The sequence below is a fragment of the Chelonoidis abingdonii genome, chromosome 26 (genome assembly GCF_003597395.2).
Source record: "Chelonoidis abingdonii isolate Lonesome George chromosome 26, CheloAbing_2.0, whole genome shotgun sequence".
NCBI lineage: Eukaryota > Metazoa > Chordata > Testudines > Testudinidae > Chelonoidis > Chelonoidis abingdonii.
In genome coordinates, this window is record NC_133794.1 from 11,942,487 (window position 1) to 11,959,316 (window position 16,830).

Genomic DNA, 16,830 nt, shown 5'->3' on the forward strand with positions numbered 1-16,830 from the left:
GGGTTTTGTTCTCTATTCATAAGAACGGCCATGCTGGGTGAGACCAGTGGTCCCTCTAGCCCTGAGTCCTGGCTTCTGACAGTGGCCAATGCCAGACGCCCCAGAGAGAATGAACAGAACAGGGAATCATCAAGTGATCCATCCCCTGTTGTTCCGTCCCAGCTTCTGGCACTCAAAGGCTAGGGATTGTATCCTGATCATCTTGGCTAATAGCCACTGATGGACCTAGCCTTCATGAATTTATCTAATTATCTAATTCTGTTTTGAGCCTTGTTACACTTTTGGGCTTCACAACATCCCCTGGCAACGAGTTCCACAGGTTGACTGTGCATTGTGTAAAGTAATACTTCCTTTTGTTTGTTTTAAACCTGCTGCCTGTTCCCTCCTTAATGCACCCTAACTTACCTCATGCTTGTTCGACGGCCACTGTGCAGCGAACAGGCAAGTCCATTGGTAGCTGCCAGTTTAAATGCATTTTACTGGTAATGTCTAAGCCCGCGCCTATGAGGCTGTGACTCTGTGAGCCAGGTCAGAGCTGGGAGAGGAGGCAGGAGAAGCCCTGCCTGAGCAACTGAATCTGAAAAGTATGACTGCCCTGGGCAGGCATAATGCATCAGGAGGAATAGTGCCTGTACAGCCAACCCCAAATGGTGAGCAATCGTGAGCCCAGTCCCCTGAAATCATGAGCTGGGCTTAAAAACCGTGACCAAAATTATCACAAGACTTGTAATAAATCATAAGAGTTGGCAACACTGCCCCATGGCCAGGAGCAGCAAGGACTATACCTGTTCTGTAGCTATACAGCCTGCACTTTCTCTAATGTTGGCTCAGTAGCCTGCTGCTGCTAGCAGGGGATGATTCCTAGCTAGCTTCCTGTGGGACCTGGAGCAATGTTGTTTCTTTTTGCCTACTCCCAATTTCCTTGAAGCACCAGGTGACAGATTGCAGCAGCTCTGTGCATGAGCACTCCCTGCCCTTTCAGCAGTCTAGCGCACCCTACAGGGCGACCACAGCATAGCCTGTATTCTGCTAGACATTTGTGATGTGTAAAGCATTAGTGCATTTTATTTTTTTAGGGGGTAGTTTTTAAATAAAACCAGTGTCGTTTCCACTCTGTTAAGATCACGTGCACTTTGGCAGGGCTGTAATGGTCTCACTGTTTTTCCATTACATTTCCATTACTGTTTTTCCATTAGTAAACAGCTCGTCTTACAATGTTTGCACAAATTATGTCATTAGTGCAACGATTCAGGTAAGTGTCATGCTAGATGAGTTCTTGGTTACCCAAAGTTAATAAGTGACAAGGTATAAGCATGTCAATGATTAGGAAGAGATTGTCAAAAGAGGTGAACACTACAGCTGGTCTGAAAAATTTTGTCCAAACAGTTTTCTATCTGAAAATTCCACTTTGATGCAACTTAAATTTTCTGCGAAATTATATTTGCAGTAAAATTTCACTTTGAAAAAAAAAGAGAAAATCAAAACAAAACATTTCAAATTTACTGAACGTTTTGAATGACCCCCACAAAATAATTTTTTTTAAGAATTTCATTTTGTCATGATTTGGAACAATTTTTTTTTCAACATTCAAAAATGTTTCACAAAGCAGAAAATTGATTTTCTGACCAGTTCTAGTCAGCAGATTGTGTGCTGAGCTGTTTTGAAAATCTGGCCATACGTGTCATGACAGGAACTGTAGAGTGATGAACACTTTTTGAAAACATGACCCCAAGCGACGACTCTCATCTGTTAAGTGTTTGCAGGATGGAGACTTTAGGTAACTAATAGTTTACTCCTGTCAAGTTCAGAGTTAGAGGATCAGAGGTCTTACTAGATGATCTAACTGTCCCTTCAGGGCTTCAAATCTATGAATGAAAAAAGTTAGCAACCAACACTTGTAACAAGAGGGTGTTAATATCCATGAATCATTGCAACCCTTCTGATCATTCCTACATGTTGCTACTTAATGCATATTAAAGCAACATGCTGTCAGCCAAAGGCGAATCGTAGTCAGTGGGAGTTTGGCCTATGTAAGAATAGCAGGATTTAGCTCTGAATGCTGTTTTCAGAGTATGCAGATACTAAGATCTTTATAGAGCTACTTTATTGAGATGTACCGTCACATTTGTGGTGTATCACGGATATCATGTGTGTTTATGGTGGTGTCTTGATTACCTGTTTCTCCAGGAATGTCGGAAAATGCATGGAGAATTTACTGGACCCGCCTGTGGGCACCATGGCCCCTACACGCCAGATGTCCTCTTCTGGTCTTGCATTCTTTTCTTCACCACCTTCATCATGTCCGGCGCACTGAAGATGTTTAAAACCAGCCACTATTTCCCAACAAAAGTAAGTGGAAGATGGTGGCTAACTACCAACCCTCTCTTTTCTGAAACACCAGTATTTCATGGTAGCTCTCATTAGTGTATATTGCTATAAATTCCAAGGCTGAGAGGACATTAGGACTGGTCATAAATTTTGCCATGGTCCCTTATGAGAACTATAGTTCATTGCTCTCATGTTCCCATCCTCCACTATGGTCTGGGTTTCCCAGGTAGACTACATCACTCATGATGCACTGTGGCCCGGGACTCCCATGATACACTGCCTCCCCTGACAAGAGGCAAGATCAGAGTGCATCTTGAGAGATGTAGTTTGAGCTGGAAGCCCAGTCTACAGAGGAGAATGAGAGCTTGAGGCACCTGAACTACATCTCCCATGAAGCATCATGGCAGCATTTCCAAACGGAAATATTTTGGGTTTTGCCTGAAATATTTTGTCTGACAACCAACATTTTTCTTGGAGGCAAAAAAAAAACAAACCAAAACCCAAGACGTTTTTCAAACAGCTGTTTTGGAAATCTCACCAAATTCTCCATGTATTGAAGCAGATGTCGTGGCATGATTCCGGCATATCAGGGTATATATGTGATATAATTAGAATGATTCTTGTCCAGTGAAATCTATCCAGTGCCCACAAACCCCATTGCATGCACTCAAAGGCACCTGAACAATTTGGACTGACACCAATATTGCTGAACTGAGAATTCAGTAATATGGATAAAGTAACAGAACTATTGGAACTGACTGTGGGTATTGATATGTTCCTAAAGGGAAGAATCCAGGGATTTAAAAACAATTCTGAATGGTAGAATCTTTTATTAAAAAGTATGTTTGAATCTGGCTGTTTGCTAAAAATTAACATTATGTTTAACAATAAAAAGGGAAAGAATTTTAATTGGAAGATCATTTGCCTTTGACTGTACTGTCTGTTGCTTTGTTTTGACAATTTACTAACGCCTAATGCTACGTTTTAGTCACGGGTATTTTAAGTAAAAGTCATGAATGGGTCACGGACAGTAAATGAAAATTCACAGCCTGTGACCTGTCCATGACTTGTACTGTATATCCCTGACTAAATCTTAGTGCGGGGGGAGGCCCAGGGGCGCTGTGGGTGCTTATGGAGGGGCAGCCCAGGAGTGCCATGGGTGCTTGGGAGGGTGGCCAGGGGACACTGCGGGTGCTTGGGAGGGTGGTCTGGGGGGCACCACAGGTGCTCAGGGGATAGTAGCCTGGTGCTGGGGGAGTGGGCGACAGTGTGCGCCCCGGAACCCCTGTTGGAGCTGGGTGGAGGGTAGGCAGGGCTGGCAGGCTTCCCACCCTGCTCCTCATGGCTCCCCAGAAGTAGTAACATGCCCTTCCCTCAGTTCCTAGCTCTGCACACTGCCCCTAGCGCCAGCTCTGCAGCTCCCATTGGCCAGGAACCACAGCTAATGGGAGCTGCGAGGGCAGTGCCTGTGGGCAGAGGCTGCATGTGGAGGTAGGAGCTGAGGGAGGGACATGTCACTGCTTCTGGGGAGCCCCCCAAGGTAAGTGCCGCACAGAGCCCTCACCCCCTCCCACACCCCGACCCTTAGCCCACTCTCGCAGGCACCCAAACTCCTGCTGCTGCTGGAGTGGCATATGGTCTGAGACTACCCCAGCAGCAGTCGGTGCGGCTGCCCCTGGGCCAGCCGAACCAGCCGCTGCAGAAGTCATGGAGGTCCCAGAAAGTCACGTGACCTCCATGCCAAACTTGCAGCCTTACTAATGCCAAATGCTTCTTTAATTTCTCATACCAGGTACGAGCCACGATAAGTGACTTTGCTGTTTTCTTAACTATCGTCACTATGGTGACTTTTGATTTCTTAATTGGAGTCCCATCACCAAAGCTACAAGTTCCCAGTGTCTTCAAGGTAATCAAGTGGGTGTAACAGATTTGGGTTCACGGAACAATCCACATTTGTAATGACATTTTAAAATGAGCTGTATGGTGTGAAAGGCAGTATGGTTTAGTGGATGGAGGATGGCAGACTAGAAGTCAGGACTCCTGGGTTCTGTTCCCATTTCTGGGTGCGGACTACGAATCAGTGCTTAAAGCAAGGGCAACTGAGAGACCAGACTCCTAGATATAATTCCTAGCTGTGGGATCTAGTGGTAGGAGTGAGACTCAGGTGCTGTGAGCTCTGTCCTGATTTTGTCGCAGAATCCCTGGGTGACCTTGGAAAGCCTCTTCAACTCTCAGGGTGGAATTTTCAAAAGCACCCGAGTGGCTTGGGGGTTATTCTGTTTTTAGAAGTGATTTAGGCGCTTAGGCCTAGATCCTTAAAGATATTTAGGCACTTAACTCCCATTGAAATCAATGAGAGTAAGGCATACCTTCGAGGATCTGGCCTTAGGAGCCTAAATCAACGGGATAAATTACTTTGCATAAATTACTTTGAAAAAAATGGGACATAGGCTCCTAAATCCTTTGAAAGCTTTAGAAAATATTGTCTTTACTAATGTGTTCCTCATCTGTAAAATGAGGCCAATAGCACTGACCTAACTTGCAAGGGTGTTGTGACGAAAATACATTCAAAGACTGTTAGGCCCTCGGGTATTGTGGAGAGGGGAGCTGGATAAGTACATAAATAGAAAGATGACTGAGAATGGATGGTACAATTGCTTCAATAAATGGCTTTTATTATGCTCTCTGTGTGTGTCTTTTGCCGTAGCCGACAAGAGATGACCGTGGGTGGATTATTAGCCCGATAGGACCCAATCCCTGGTGGACGGTGTTAGCAGCTCTCATCCCAGCTCTCCTCTGCACCATCTTAATATTCATGGACCAGCAAATCACTGCTGTTATCATAAACAGAAAAGAGCATAAACTCAAGGTAACAGTGTTTTAGGAGTGGATGAAGAGACCTGATTCTCCATTACTCTGAACCTTGTGTCATTTACCCCCCGTGGCAAGTGAGCGTGACGTGCTTCCACATCGGAACGGTAGCAGTTTACATCAGCTTTGCGCTCGCTTTGCAAGGCCCTGACTTAAGCACATGTTTAACTTTAAGCAATTGCTTAATTGCCGTCCTAAATAAAGAAGCTTTCCTGAATTAGGGCCTAAATGACTGCACATGGAGCAGAGCAACAGAGAGTTCGGCCAATAATCTTCCTAACAAATAAATTAGCCTAAAACCAAAATATCAAGGAGAGGTTTGTATTACCATCGGTGACAGGGGAATTAATTAGTTTGACACACCACAAAGCAACTCATACTATAGTTTCCTCTTGGTTGCTTAAAAATAAAACCAGTTGAAATTTTTCTGATGGAAATATAGATTTCTGATTAAATGGAAATTTCTACAAAAAAATCTGGTTTTGCTGATAAATTCCAGGTTTTCATATTAAAAAAGCCTAATTTTTTAATTGGTTTTTAAGAGATTTTTTTTGACAGTTTTTCAAGAAGAATGTCAACAAACTTGAGTGTTTTTCATTTTTATCAATTTTTTTTGCAAGAACAAGAATTAAAATGTTTTCCCACCAAACTCTGCTTAAAAGTTAATTTATACATGACTAGACAATTATAGACTTGAAGGATGTTAGTTTTCCAAGGCGCTTTATTAAAGCATAAAATCTTCCTGCTGGAACTTTTCTGGATAAAAATTAGGAATTCTCTGTTTCTGAAAGAATTCTTATGAGCACAAATAACTCAGAGTTTCTTTATTTCTTGTATTAAAATTGGTGTTTTTCAGATCGTTACATGGCATTTAATTAAAAAACATAACTTGTGCATTGTACATCAAGGTTTAATCTGTGTTTCTGAAATCTGTGCTCCAGCTCAGCCTCAAGACATGGAATAACTGAGTGAAATTCTGCGAATGGCCTATGTTATGCAGGAGATTAGACTAGCTAATCATAAAAGTCACTTTCGGCCTTAAAATCTATGGGTGAAATCCTGACTCTATTGAAGTCAGTGGCAAAACTGCCATTAACGTGAACCAGGATTTCAACCCATGAATCTGTTTTCAAAGATCATCCCTTTGGGTGAAGCTTGTGTCATGTCTCACTGGATTCTGTTTTCTTGCAGAAAGGATGTGGCTACCATCTGGACCTTCTGATGGTAGCAATAATGCTTGGTGTTTGCTCCGTGATGGGGCTGCCCTGGTTTGTCGCTGCGACTGTTCTATCCATCACCCATGTGAACAGCCTTAAACTAGAGTCTGGCTGCTCAGCTCCTGGAGAACAACCGAAATTTCTCGGGATACGAGAGCAAAGAGTCACTGGCCTCATGATCTTTGTGCTTATGGGCTGTTCCGTCTTCATGACTGCTGTGTTAAAGGTAACAGGACATAAAGTAGCCAAAGTTCACTGGGACAATAAATATATGGACAGATATTGTGTTTGTGATTGGACTGTGGAACTCTCTGCCACATGATGTTGCTGAGGCCAAGAACTTAAGATTCAAAGAGGGATTGGACATTTTTATGGATAACAATAATATCTATAGTTATAACAGATAATTCAAGGGAAAAAAAGAGAGAGATTCTTGTGCTGCAGGGTTTAAGCCAATCTCTAACTATTAATTATTAAGGTGAGACTTCAGGGGAGGGCAGATTATCCCACATTTGCCTATTGCTGGGTTCTTGCACTTCCTCTGGTGCATCTGGTACCGATTAGATGGACCTCAGGTCTGATCCAGTCTGGCAGTTCCCAGGTTCCTATTTCCAGGGATAATGTGATAAGAAATATTACAAGGAGCGTTACCATATAGGGTCCCGATTTTATAGGGACAATCCCGATATATAGGGCTTTTTCTTATATAGACTCCTATTACCCTCCACTCCCTGTCCCGATTTTTCACACTTGCTATCTGGTCAGCTTATTACCATAAGAGCTGGCAGCTCACCCTACCCACCTCCTCAGAACTGGCTTCCATCTTAGAATATGTCTTCACTGAAGGAAAAAAAAAAAGGTATGTTCTTAATTCTGGTTAGCTAACCCTGGTTAAAACAGCAGTGAAGACATGTCTACTCAGCTGCTAATTCACATCAGTAGCTTGTGTTCAACCTCAATCTTCCCATAGACTTTATCTTGAGCTACTAACCTGAGTTAAAAGCTGAGTTGCTGTGTCTTCGCTGCTATTTTAGCTTGAGTGAGCTAACCCGAATTAAGAACACATCGCTTTATGCAGTGAAGACATGCCCTTAAAGAGGGTTAATAGACAAAGTTGCAGACCCATATAGCTGGGTTGTCCAAATGGGTCCTCTGTTTGTGCGTGTATATTTCTATGCCTGTGTTTTTCATGCCCATGCCACATGCGCATGTGAATTTAATTGTCTGGGGACTGGTCCTGCTCTGAGCAGGGGGCTGGACTAGATGACCTCTTGAGGTCCCTTACAACCCTGATATTCTATGATTCCTGTGCCTGGCTGTGGGTTTTGCACACAGGAGCCTTCCCATTTGCATGTGTCGATGACGGGGATGTGTGTGCAAGCCGTAAGACCCAGAGTGCTGTGGAGGGGAAAGCCTGCCTGGGTGGATTCCCCTCTATGGAACTGATTTAAAACTGAATGAAGACATGGAGGCAGAGTCTGGACTCGGGTCATGTCTAAGCCATCATCCTGGAGCACATGAGCATGTGCCACAAACTCCTTTTTTCTTCCAGCCAGAGCCAGGCTCATCCGTTTTTTAGTTTTTAAAACTAGATGAAATCAAGAGTATTCAGACCAGTACCACATCCAGTTGCTGGTCTTCCAGTTACAATTGACTGTGATTCCCAGCATGTGCTGCTTTTGTAAAGGCTAACCGTTCCATAGTGGCTGCACAGACTTTCTTACAAGTTTTCACCCCAAAATGTCACCTGTAGGCTAAGATGAAGCATGCTAGCCTTATATGTAGTCACAGTGAACTATAGGGATGGCTTTTCTTTAATGTCACGGAGTACAGCAGCACTGAGGTAAGTACTTTTAAACATTGGCGAAAGAACCTACTTTCCTCTCACCTCGTTCTCGGAAACGACCAAACTGTTTTTGATGTAACTTTCCCCCAAAAGTCATTCTGAAACAGAGATGAAGCATGGAAAATGTAAGCCTTAACGATGGGTGAGCCTTATAGAAATGGCTCTTATTTATAATATATGGGTTTATCTTTAATACTTACATTCTCTTTGCAGTTTATCCCGATGCCGGTGCTTTATGGAGTGTTCCTTTACATGGGCGTTTCTTCACTCAGAGGAATTCAGGTATGTGATTTTGTAACACAAGGCTGTGTGCTAGATAGTGTGGCAATGGATGGTCCATTGAATTAGGACTCCCAAGACCTAGGTTCTATTCCTGGTGCTGGCCTTCTGGATGATGTGAGGCAAGTCATTGCCCACCCTGTACCTCAGTGTCCCCGTGTGTAAAGTGGTCTGAGATCTGCTGATAGAAAGTGTTGTATAAGTGCATGGTGGTGTTATTACTCCTTGAACTAAAGGACCTGGTCCATTAGCTTACAGACAATAGTAGAATTACAAAGCTCTACACTTGATCTAGCCACTGGGGGTGGACAAAGACTCTCACTGGTTTGCGTATGGTAATTTTCAGCAGCTTACTAGCTTGTTATTTTAAAGGAGACTCTTTCATTTCTCTTCCTGTTAATAACTTAAAGTACTGAATGCAAATCTCGGCCAGCATTTGAAATCCTGCATAATCAGAACCTCTTCTGTACATGGTCTTTTCAGTTCTTCGATCGCCTGAAGCTGTTTGGAATGCCAGCAAAACACCAGCCCGACTTTATCTACTTACGGCACGTCCCCTTGCGAAAAGTACACCTCTTCACCGTGATCCAGCTGATGTGCCTCGTTTCACTCTGGGCCATCAAAGTTTCTCCTGCTGCCATCGTCTTTCCCATGATGGTAAAGCCATTGTTCTTTTCTAGCTGGATGGTTTGTATCAATAGACACCAATCATCTGCTTTAGGGTGTGATTGGCAGTTTTGTTCAAGAATGAGCAAGGGTCTTACTTAGTCTCATTTCACCTATGGCCTCAAATGCCAAAGTAAAATGAGTGTCAATATAATTCCCTATTCAGGCTCTTTTGTGCAGTGCAAACAAGAAGAGATCCTTAAAGGCCTCGTCTATATCCCTTACTCACATGAGCAATCTCATTGAAGCCTGCCATTAGGAATGAGCTGGGGCAGCATTTTTGTTACGCTTGTTAGGTTAACAGGACAGGTATTGGGCCTGCTTCTGCGTCCATGTCCAAACTGGGAAAAAAGATGTATTTTTAACATGTGTGAACTAACCATGTCAAAATCCCCGTGTCGACGAGGCAGTTGTGGTTAGCTGATTGAAGACAACCCAGAGCAGGAGTCCAGGGCTGAACTCAACCAGCTAACGCCTGCTAAAATGATAGTTTGCCTTGTCTACACTAGGATTTTACCACATTTTAAAAACACACCTTTCCCTAATGAAGACAAGGCCCCTGTGCATCACCTGAGCATTGTTACATGAGGCTCGGGCCCAGTGTGTTTGCAGACTATTGATTAATGCATACCCGAAAATGAAAGATGTTCTGAATCTGAAAATTGAGTGAAACCATAATCACCTTGGTCCATTTCACCCATTTATACCCGAATCGACTTCACTGGTGAACTCTAATATGAAAATTGGCTCGGAGCCATCTTTGAACTGATTAGCTGTTCATTTGTATCCACGTAGGTCTTGGCTCTGGTCTTTGTCCGGCAAGTCATGGATTTCTGTTTCTCGAAGCGGGAGCTCAGCTGGCTCGATGACCTCATGCCAGAAAGCAAGAAGAAAAAACTGGATGATGCCAAGAATAAAGCCAAGGAAGAAGAGGTAATATCCATTGAGTGTCCTGGGCTAGACAGCGCCTATGAACTCATAACACTTCCACTTGCCAGTATAACCCTTTGTTTATAGACTGAAATCTGGCTGGAGGACCATAAATAAAGAGCAATGTAATGTATTTGGAAGCAGGAGGGTCAGGGCTGGTAATTTAAAGGAACAGTTTTTTCCTTTGGAAAATGCAGTTGCATTGAAATTGAAATGTTTTGCAGGATATACAACACACTAGGTGGGCCAGAACTATGCTGTACTATATACTATACCAGTTATATCCACACCTCACGGGTTCAGGAACCAAATTAACGATCAACATTACCCAGAAGAGCCACAGCAGTATGAATTCATATATATCAGCAAAATGATTGACCAAGTACAATTGGTTAATAACCTAGCAAAAGGATCCTGATTCATGAATAACTTAGATTGGTTAAAGCAGCAGAGAATCCTGTGGCACCTTATAGACTAACAGACGTTCTGGATCATGAGCTTTCGTGGGTGAATACCCACTTCGTCAGATGAATGTAGTGGAAGATTGGTTAGTATCAGAGGGGTAGCCGTGTTAGTCTGGATCTGTAAAAGCAGCAAAGAGTCCTGTGGCACCTTATAGACCAACAGATGTATTGGAGCATGAGCTTTCGTGGGTGAAGACCCACTTCGTCGGATGCATGCCATCAACCTCATGAAGAAACTTGCACAAGCACAGACACATGCATCCGACGAAGTGAGTATTCACGCACGAAAGCTCATGCTCCAATATGTCAGTTAGTCTATAAGGTGCCACAGGGGTCTTTGCTGCTTAGGTTGGATAATAGTTAAAACACTGTGTGATTTAACTGTTATGTGCTGCAAAGAGCTGCAAGACACACTTTGAAGAGTCACTTATGGCTCCTGAGTCTCAGTCTGAGTATTACTGTACTAAACGATACAGGTTCTTGTACCACACGCATCACTGTTGTAGCTCAGTGCCTTCCAGTCGTGCGTTAAGCGATGTGGCTAACATTTGGTCACGTGTGTTATCTCAGTTTCCTTAGAAACCAACCCAGGGTTACACTTATATTTTTATGAAATGCCAGTGTTGGATCAAACAGAAAAGGGATGGGGCTAATTCTTGCACGCACACATTCATCACATTCATACCCTCTTCACCCACACACGCACACAGGCGGAGAGTTACCAGAGACAGCAGAGGAAGCCGAGAAGCTGAAGCATAGTAGATCTGATGTGTCCGCCTGCGGTCACGGATCCGGGCCGGCGAGGAGGTCAAGAAGCAGCTGGCATGTGTGCATGCCTTCTTCCTTTTATGGAACGGGGCAGCTCCTGTTACGTACACTGAGTTTCCCTTCTGTGTCCATCACCGAGGCATTTGCAGCCCTCGTTCATTTCAGGCATACCAAGTTCTTCTTCTCATTACAGCACCCCATGATTGCCTGCTCAGGGCAGATTACATCAGACAGAGCTGACTCCTGTCTCTGGGCGCTATTCTTCTTGCAGTTCCTCTCTGCCCAGTCCCACATACACTCCCTTGTTCACACCCCCTTATCTCCCACACACACTCCCTTGCTCACACTCTCTCTGATCCGGTGATGGAATATTGCAAAGCTTGGAGGTTTATACAAGTGGTAACTTAAAAGGTTACAAAGCTTGCAAAAGTTACAAAACTTAAAAGGCTATACTAACAATAACTAAAGTTACAACGTTTGCAGAAGGTTACAGAATTAATGATCATACTAGCAATGACTGAAAAGTTACAAATCTTGCAATAGCATTCTACTAGATTGAGCGGAGGCTTTACATAACAATGTCTGGTTCAGTCTCTGATCCTGTGTGTTCCGTGGAGTGTTTTGTTTGGGTAGGGTTTTTTTTTTTTTAATATACATGTTGCTATTTATTTATGTCAGAGAAGACAAGGTCAAAAAAAAATCCACTTGCACTTGGAGCGGAAGATCCAACAGCTTTTGCTCTCACGGTTCTACTTCATCTGTACCCTGGCCAGCAGAATTAACCAAGTGAGACTGCCCTTAATTTCTTCCTCAACAGAGAGAACTTGTTTTGTTTTTTTTAAAACAGGAGTCTCAGAAAATGATCGAAGCTGCTGAAGCAAATGTCATGCAGTTACCATTGGGGAACACTAAATATTTGACTGTTCCAGGACGAAATAACAATTTCAGGTACAATTCACTAAGGAAATATTTAGTTGTCACATTCTTTGCTCCACTAGTGTCTTCATGGATGTGCTGTATTTCCATCAGTCCCGGCTTTTCTCAGCATTAGTGATCTAGGCTGGCATTTTCACAGCAGGCTAAGGGAGTTGAATTTCAATGAGATTTGGGCACTTTGAACATCCAAGCCTTAGTCACTGTAATCTAAACACTAAAAAAAAAAACCAGGTTGACTTTCTTCTAATGCCACATATTTAAATGTCCTTCATATTCCAATAAATACAAAGGCTGTTACACAGCTTTGTGCTCCCCAGGCAGATCTGTAGAGAGAAATCTCGAGACATCTGTGATGGTGTTCCTAACATGAACTGATTCCACTCCCCCCCTCATAACTGCTTGTGAGTGCAGATGTGTTAATAAAATAGAGTTGGTTGGAAAACAGATTTTCCATCCTGTGAAAATTTTCAAGATTTCACATTTTTTTTCAGCCCTCATTGGGACGAAAAGCCAAACCCGTGAAATAAAATTTTAAAAATAATAGTGTTGGATCAGTCAAAATGTTTTGTTTCAATTTTGACACTTTTTTATTTTTTAAAATGTTTTTAAAATAAAGTCAATTTCAAAACAAAAAGTATTTTTGAAATGAAAATTGCAACTTTGTGTTCTGAAAATGTCAAAATGGGAACGTTCAACATTTCCAACCCCCGACTTTTTGCCCTAAAAATCTATCTGATTTTGCGGAAAAGTTCAGTTTCGCTGAAATGGCATTTTCTGACAGAAAACTCTGTTGTTGACTATTTTCCGACTAGCTCCATTCTTAAGGAGAATGATAAGGGTGTGAAAGGGGATTTTCATGAGTCTTAATAGCTGGACTTCCCACTGATCCTTGTTGGCAACCCCCGTTAGGCAGAGTCAAGTGGCTGACATGTCCTGAAATGAAAGTGACGTGAGGTTTCTCACCTCTTCCTCATGGGAAAACCTATTGAAGCCAAGACCTGGTGGTGGATGTGAAAACTAAGGTACCTTTAAATTTTGTGAGGAAGTGGTGCTTGTGGTTAGGGCACTAACTTAGGATGCGGGAGCCCTGAATTCTACACCTGGCCCTGCCATTGGCCTGCTGGTTGACCTTGGGTCAACTGATTCCATTCCCCATCTGGGAAATGAGGTAATGGTGATTATCTCCTTTTGTCAAGTGCTGTGAGATCTGCAGAGGGAAAGCATGATGTGTGAGCTAGGTAATGTTATTGTGGATCCTACCTACTACTCCCCTGGGCTCTGTCAGCCCAGGTGTTATGAACAGTGCTAGCAGCATCAGCAGCCAAGACGTGCATCTTGCACCCTGGTCCTCTGCTTTAAAGGATGTTGCCATCACTTCACCACTTGGATGCTGATCTGTTGCTTTTAATCTTACTGGAAGCTCATTATATGAGATTAAAAACTCCAGACTTGGCTTCTTCCGAGCATAACCGACATTCCTTTGTGCTAGTTTTAAGAAACTGTTTCAAATGGTGTCAAGACCTGCCCTCTTTCTGGTCCTCCGAGACTGAGACTATCAGACAAACGCAGTCTGAAGAAGCAATCCATTTGTCCTTTGTGTTGAGGACTCTGAAGTTGAGGACTCCAAGTTAGTAATGAAACTGTGAGCAAACACTGTATGGGACTGCACATTTTTGCACAGAAGCTTTCTCGACCGCACATTTTGCACAGGAGCTTTCTCAACAAACAGCTGGCTGCAATTCTGGCATATTGACACCAGCCATTTAGAATGATGTGCAGAAGTGTTTTTATCACCATGCATGGCTTAGGAGCCTACAACTCTCAGTGCACCCAGTAGGTGCTCAGCACTTGTGTGGGTTGGTTCCTAAGGTCAATGATCCAGCAAGGCATTAAGCCCAGACTTCACTTTAACCACATGGACAGTCTTGTTGACTTCAGACTCTTCACCTGCTTAAAGATAAGCACGTGCTTAAGTGCTTTGCTGGACCGGAACCGATAGCGATCACGGCAATCAACACCTATAATATTTGTTGCAGGGATGATCCTTCAGAGATAAACATCTCAGACGAAATGCCTAAGACAACTGTATGGAAAGCTCTCAGCATGAATACAGAAAATCTTTAAATCCCAGGAGAAGAGGTAAAAGGATGGCATGATCTGAGTTAACTGAGTCGCAGTCCTCCTCTGCATGTGTTTGTGTGTGTGCCAGCTGGATGGGTGTGAGCGTGTGTGTGTCAGACACAGAGCTAGCTTTGGGGTTCTCTTTGAGACCTGATCTGCTGAGGCTCAGCTTCGGGAGACAGGAGCCAATTCTGAGCCTGCGGGGTGTGTGTGTGTGTGTGTGTCCGGCTCGCTCGACCTGGGGGCAGCCTGCTGCAACTGCAGCCAGGTGCTATCCTAGGCAGCTGCTTCAGTGCACCGGGCAGTGTCCCAGGAGAGGTTCTGGCTCCACCCCTTCCCTTCCATCTCTGCTCCCACTTCTCCTCCCCGCCCAGGCTGGCTGCTGGGGGCACTTCACCCTGGTGAGGGTCACTTGACCCTTTGTGCGCCTCCCACAAGTCACCCCTGGCAGAAATCCCGCCCCCGGTCCTGTGGTTTTCCTATGGGCAGGAATCATTCAGCATCTTACTGCAGATGTTACCTTCTCTTGCCAATGAGGCTGTCTTTCTATGCTTAGTTTTTCCATTTAGGGACCTTGACTTTGGCGACGGGAGAGGAGAATGTGAAGATGACTCAGGGATGAGCCAAGATGTACAGACACGGGGAGAAAATACTCTTAAAAATGGAGAAAGGGGAAAAAAAAACCCCACCGCTCTCCTCTGGTACTTTTTTCATTCAAGTAACTGGATTCACATTAAAGCCATTCAGACATTTTCAGTGATCTTTGGTGTGCTTCGGTGGGCGTTTATTCTCTTCAGACCAGCAAGCTGAGGTGGCCATTGCAATCGATGACAGTTCAGTGCTGTTAAGCCTCTCTCTCTGTGCATGCGTGCGTGTGTTCTGTTCTCTTCGTGGTAGAGAGATTGCTACCACACAGCCATTGAGCGGTATAGATTTTCCATCTGATTTTACTTTAAAAATATAAACTCTGAATGTACAAAATTCACTTTTCTGATCTTTCTGGGCCACCGTCCATTTACTGTTCTTCCCTAGCTGGCTGTTGGGTTGGTTGGGTTCTCAGTTAAGTTTCTGCTGTGATTTTGCATGTATGTTAATAGTTGTCACAGGTCCATCTAGGGACAGTCCATGGCAGGCCAGTGTAATGGGAATATCTTCAGCAGACCTGGACCAAAGCTGCAAACTGGTTTTTCAGTGCACGCTCATTCTAGTTTTTGCAATTTTGCACACATTCTAGCGCCTAAGGCCTGGACTCAGCAAAGCATGCCATCTGTGCTCAGCTGTGGAATGCCTAATTTAGGGTGGACGGTCGGCGGGATTGGGGTTTCTGAGTGCCTAAATCCCTTTTGGTAATGTACTTAAGCTCCTAAATCAGTTTGGCATAGCACAGCTGAGCACAGCAATGCCTCCAAATACCTTTAAAAATCTGGGCTGTAAGCACATTCTTGATTGAGTTGGTGTTGGTCCTGCTTTGAGCAGGGGGCTGGACTTGATGACCTCCTGAGGTCCCTTCCAATCCTGATATTCTATGATTCTAAGTCCCGCAGAAGTTAATGGAACTTTCTTAAAATTAAAAGCTCTGCTGATTATGTAAATTAATCCTGTGTGTTATGGTGGCCCATAAGTGGCGCTGACTAAGATCGGGGCTCCATTGTGCTGAAAGACTGTCCCTGCTCCAAAGAGCTTGCAAACTGTCTGGACAGGAGGGTCATGCAGGCATTGCTGCTTCTGTCAGCCGAGCTCTGTGCGCACACCTGGGCTTCTTGCATCTCTCCATTCCTCCCCCACAAGCTCCCTGAGTACCCCCTCCCAACCCTCTGTCTTTTAGGAAGTCCCTGCAACCCCCACCTCCCTCAAGCTAGGAGTTTTGTGTACCCACATACCCCCTTCCCCCTCCAGACCAGGATCCTCCATTAAATCCCCTGTGCCAGGGGCTTTGTGTACTCCTTCCCCCGACCCCTCATACGAGACCCCCATTCAACCCACATGCCTGGATCTCTGTGTACCCCCATTTCCTCCTTTCCCCTATGCCTGGGGCTCTGTGTACCCCCTTTTGCCCTCCCCCTATGCCAGGGTCCCCCATTCTTCCTGCTCCATGTCAGGGGCTTTAGGTGTCTCCTTTCTGCCCCCCAGTACCTTTCTTCCCCCCCTAGATTGGAAGGTTTGGTTGGACCTATGGCCCAGTCCTGTGTTCTGTCCATTAGACAATGCTTCTTCTTGCTTGTTCACCTGCTTTGCCTGAGCATGTGCCTGAGCGCTTTGCTGAATCAGTGCCTATGTTAACTCATGCTGCGCGTGGGAATAGGGAATATTGCAGATGATTCATAATGGTGAGTATTCACGTCATAAGCCTGCTCCAAAGAGTCACCCTCCTCCCATAATGGGACAGAAACATTAGTTGCGATCT

General features: G+C 44.2%; 1 protein-coding gene across 1 annotated transcript in view; it reads left to right on the top strand.

Moving 5' to 3' along the window:
* Nucleotides 1–16,567, top strand: part of SLC4A8 (solute carrier family 4 member 8) — a 44,381-nt gene extending 27,814 nt beyond the window's left edge. The window contains exons 15-24 of the mRNA XM_032786825.2: nucleotides 2,188–2,349; nucleotides 4,121–4,234; nucleotides 5,036–5,197; nucleotides 6,391–6,642; nucleotides 8,476–8,544; nucleotides 9,025–9,198; nucleotides 10,003–10,140; nucleotides 12,217–12,317; nucleotides 14,342–14,444; nucleotides 14,983–16,567. Coding sequence (XP_032642716.2) covers nucleotides 2,188–2,349; nucleotides 4,121–4,234; nucleotides 5,036–5,197; nucleotides 6,391–6,642; nucleotides 8,476–8,544; nucleotides 9,025–9,198; nucleotides 10,003–10,140; nucleotides 12,217–12,317; nucleotides 14,342–14,429 — 1,260 coding nt within the window. The 3' untranslated portion in view covers nucleotides 14,430–14,444; nucleotides 14,983–16,567. The remainder of the gene's footprint in view (nucleotides 1–2,187; nucleotides 2,350–4,120; nucleotides 4,235–5,035; nucleotides 5,198–6,390; nucleotides 6,643–8,475; nucleotides 8,545–9,024; nucleotides 9,199–10,002; nucleotides 10,141–12,216; nucleotides 12,318–14,341; nucleotides 14,445–14,982) is intronic.
* Nucleotides 16,568–16,830: the final 263 nt, after the last annotated feature.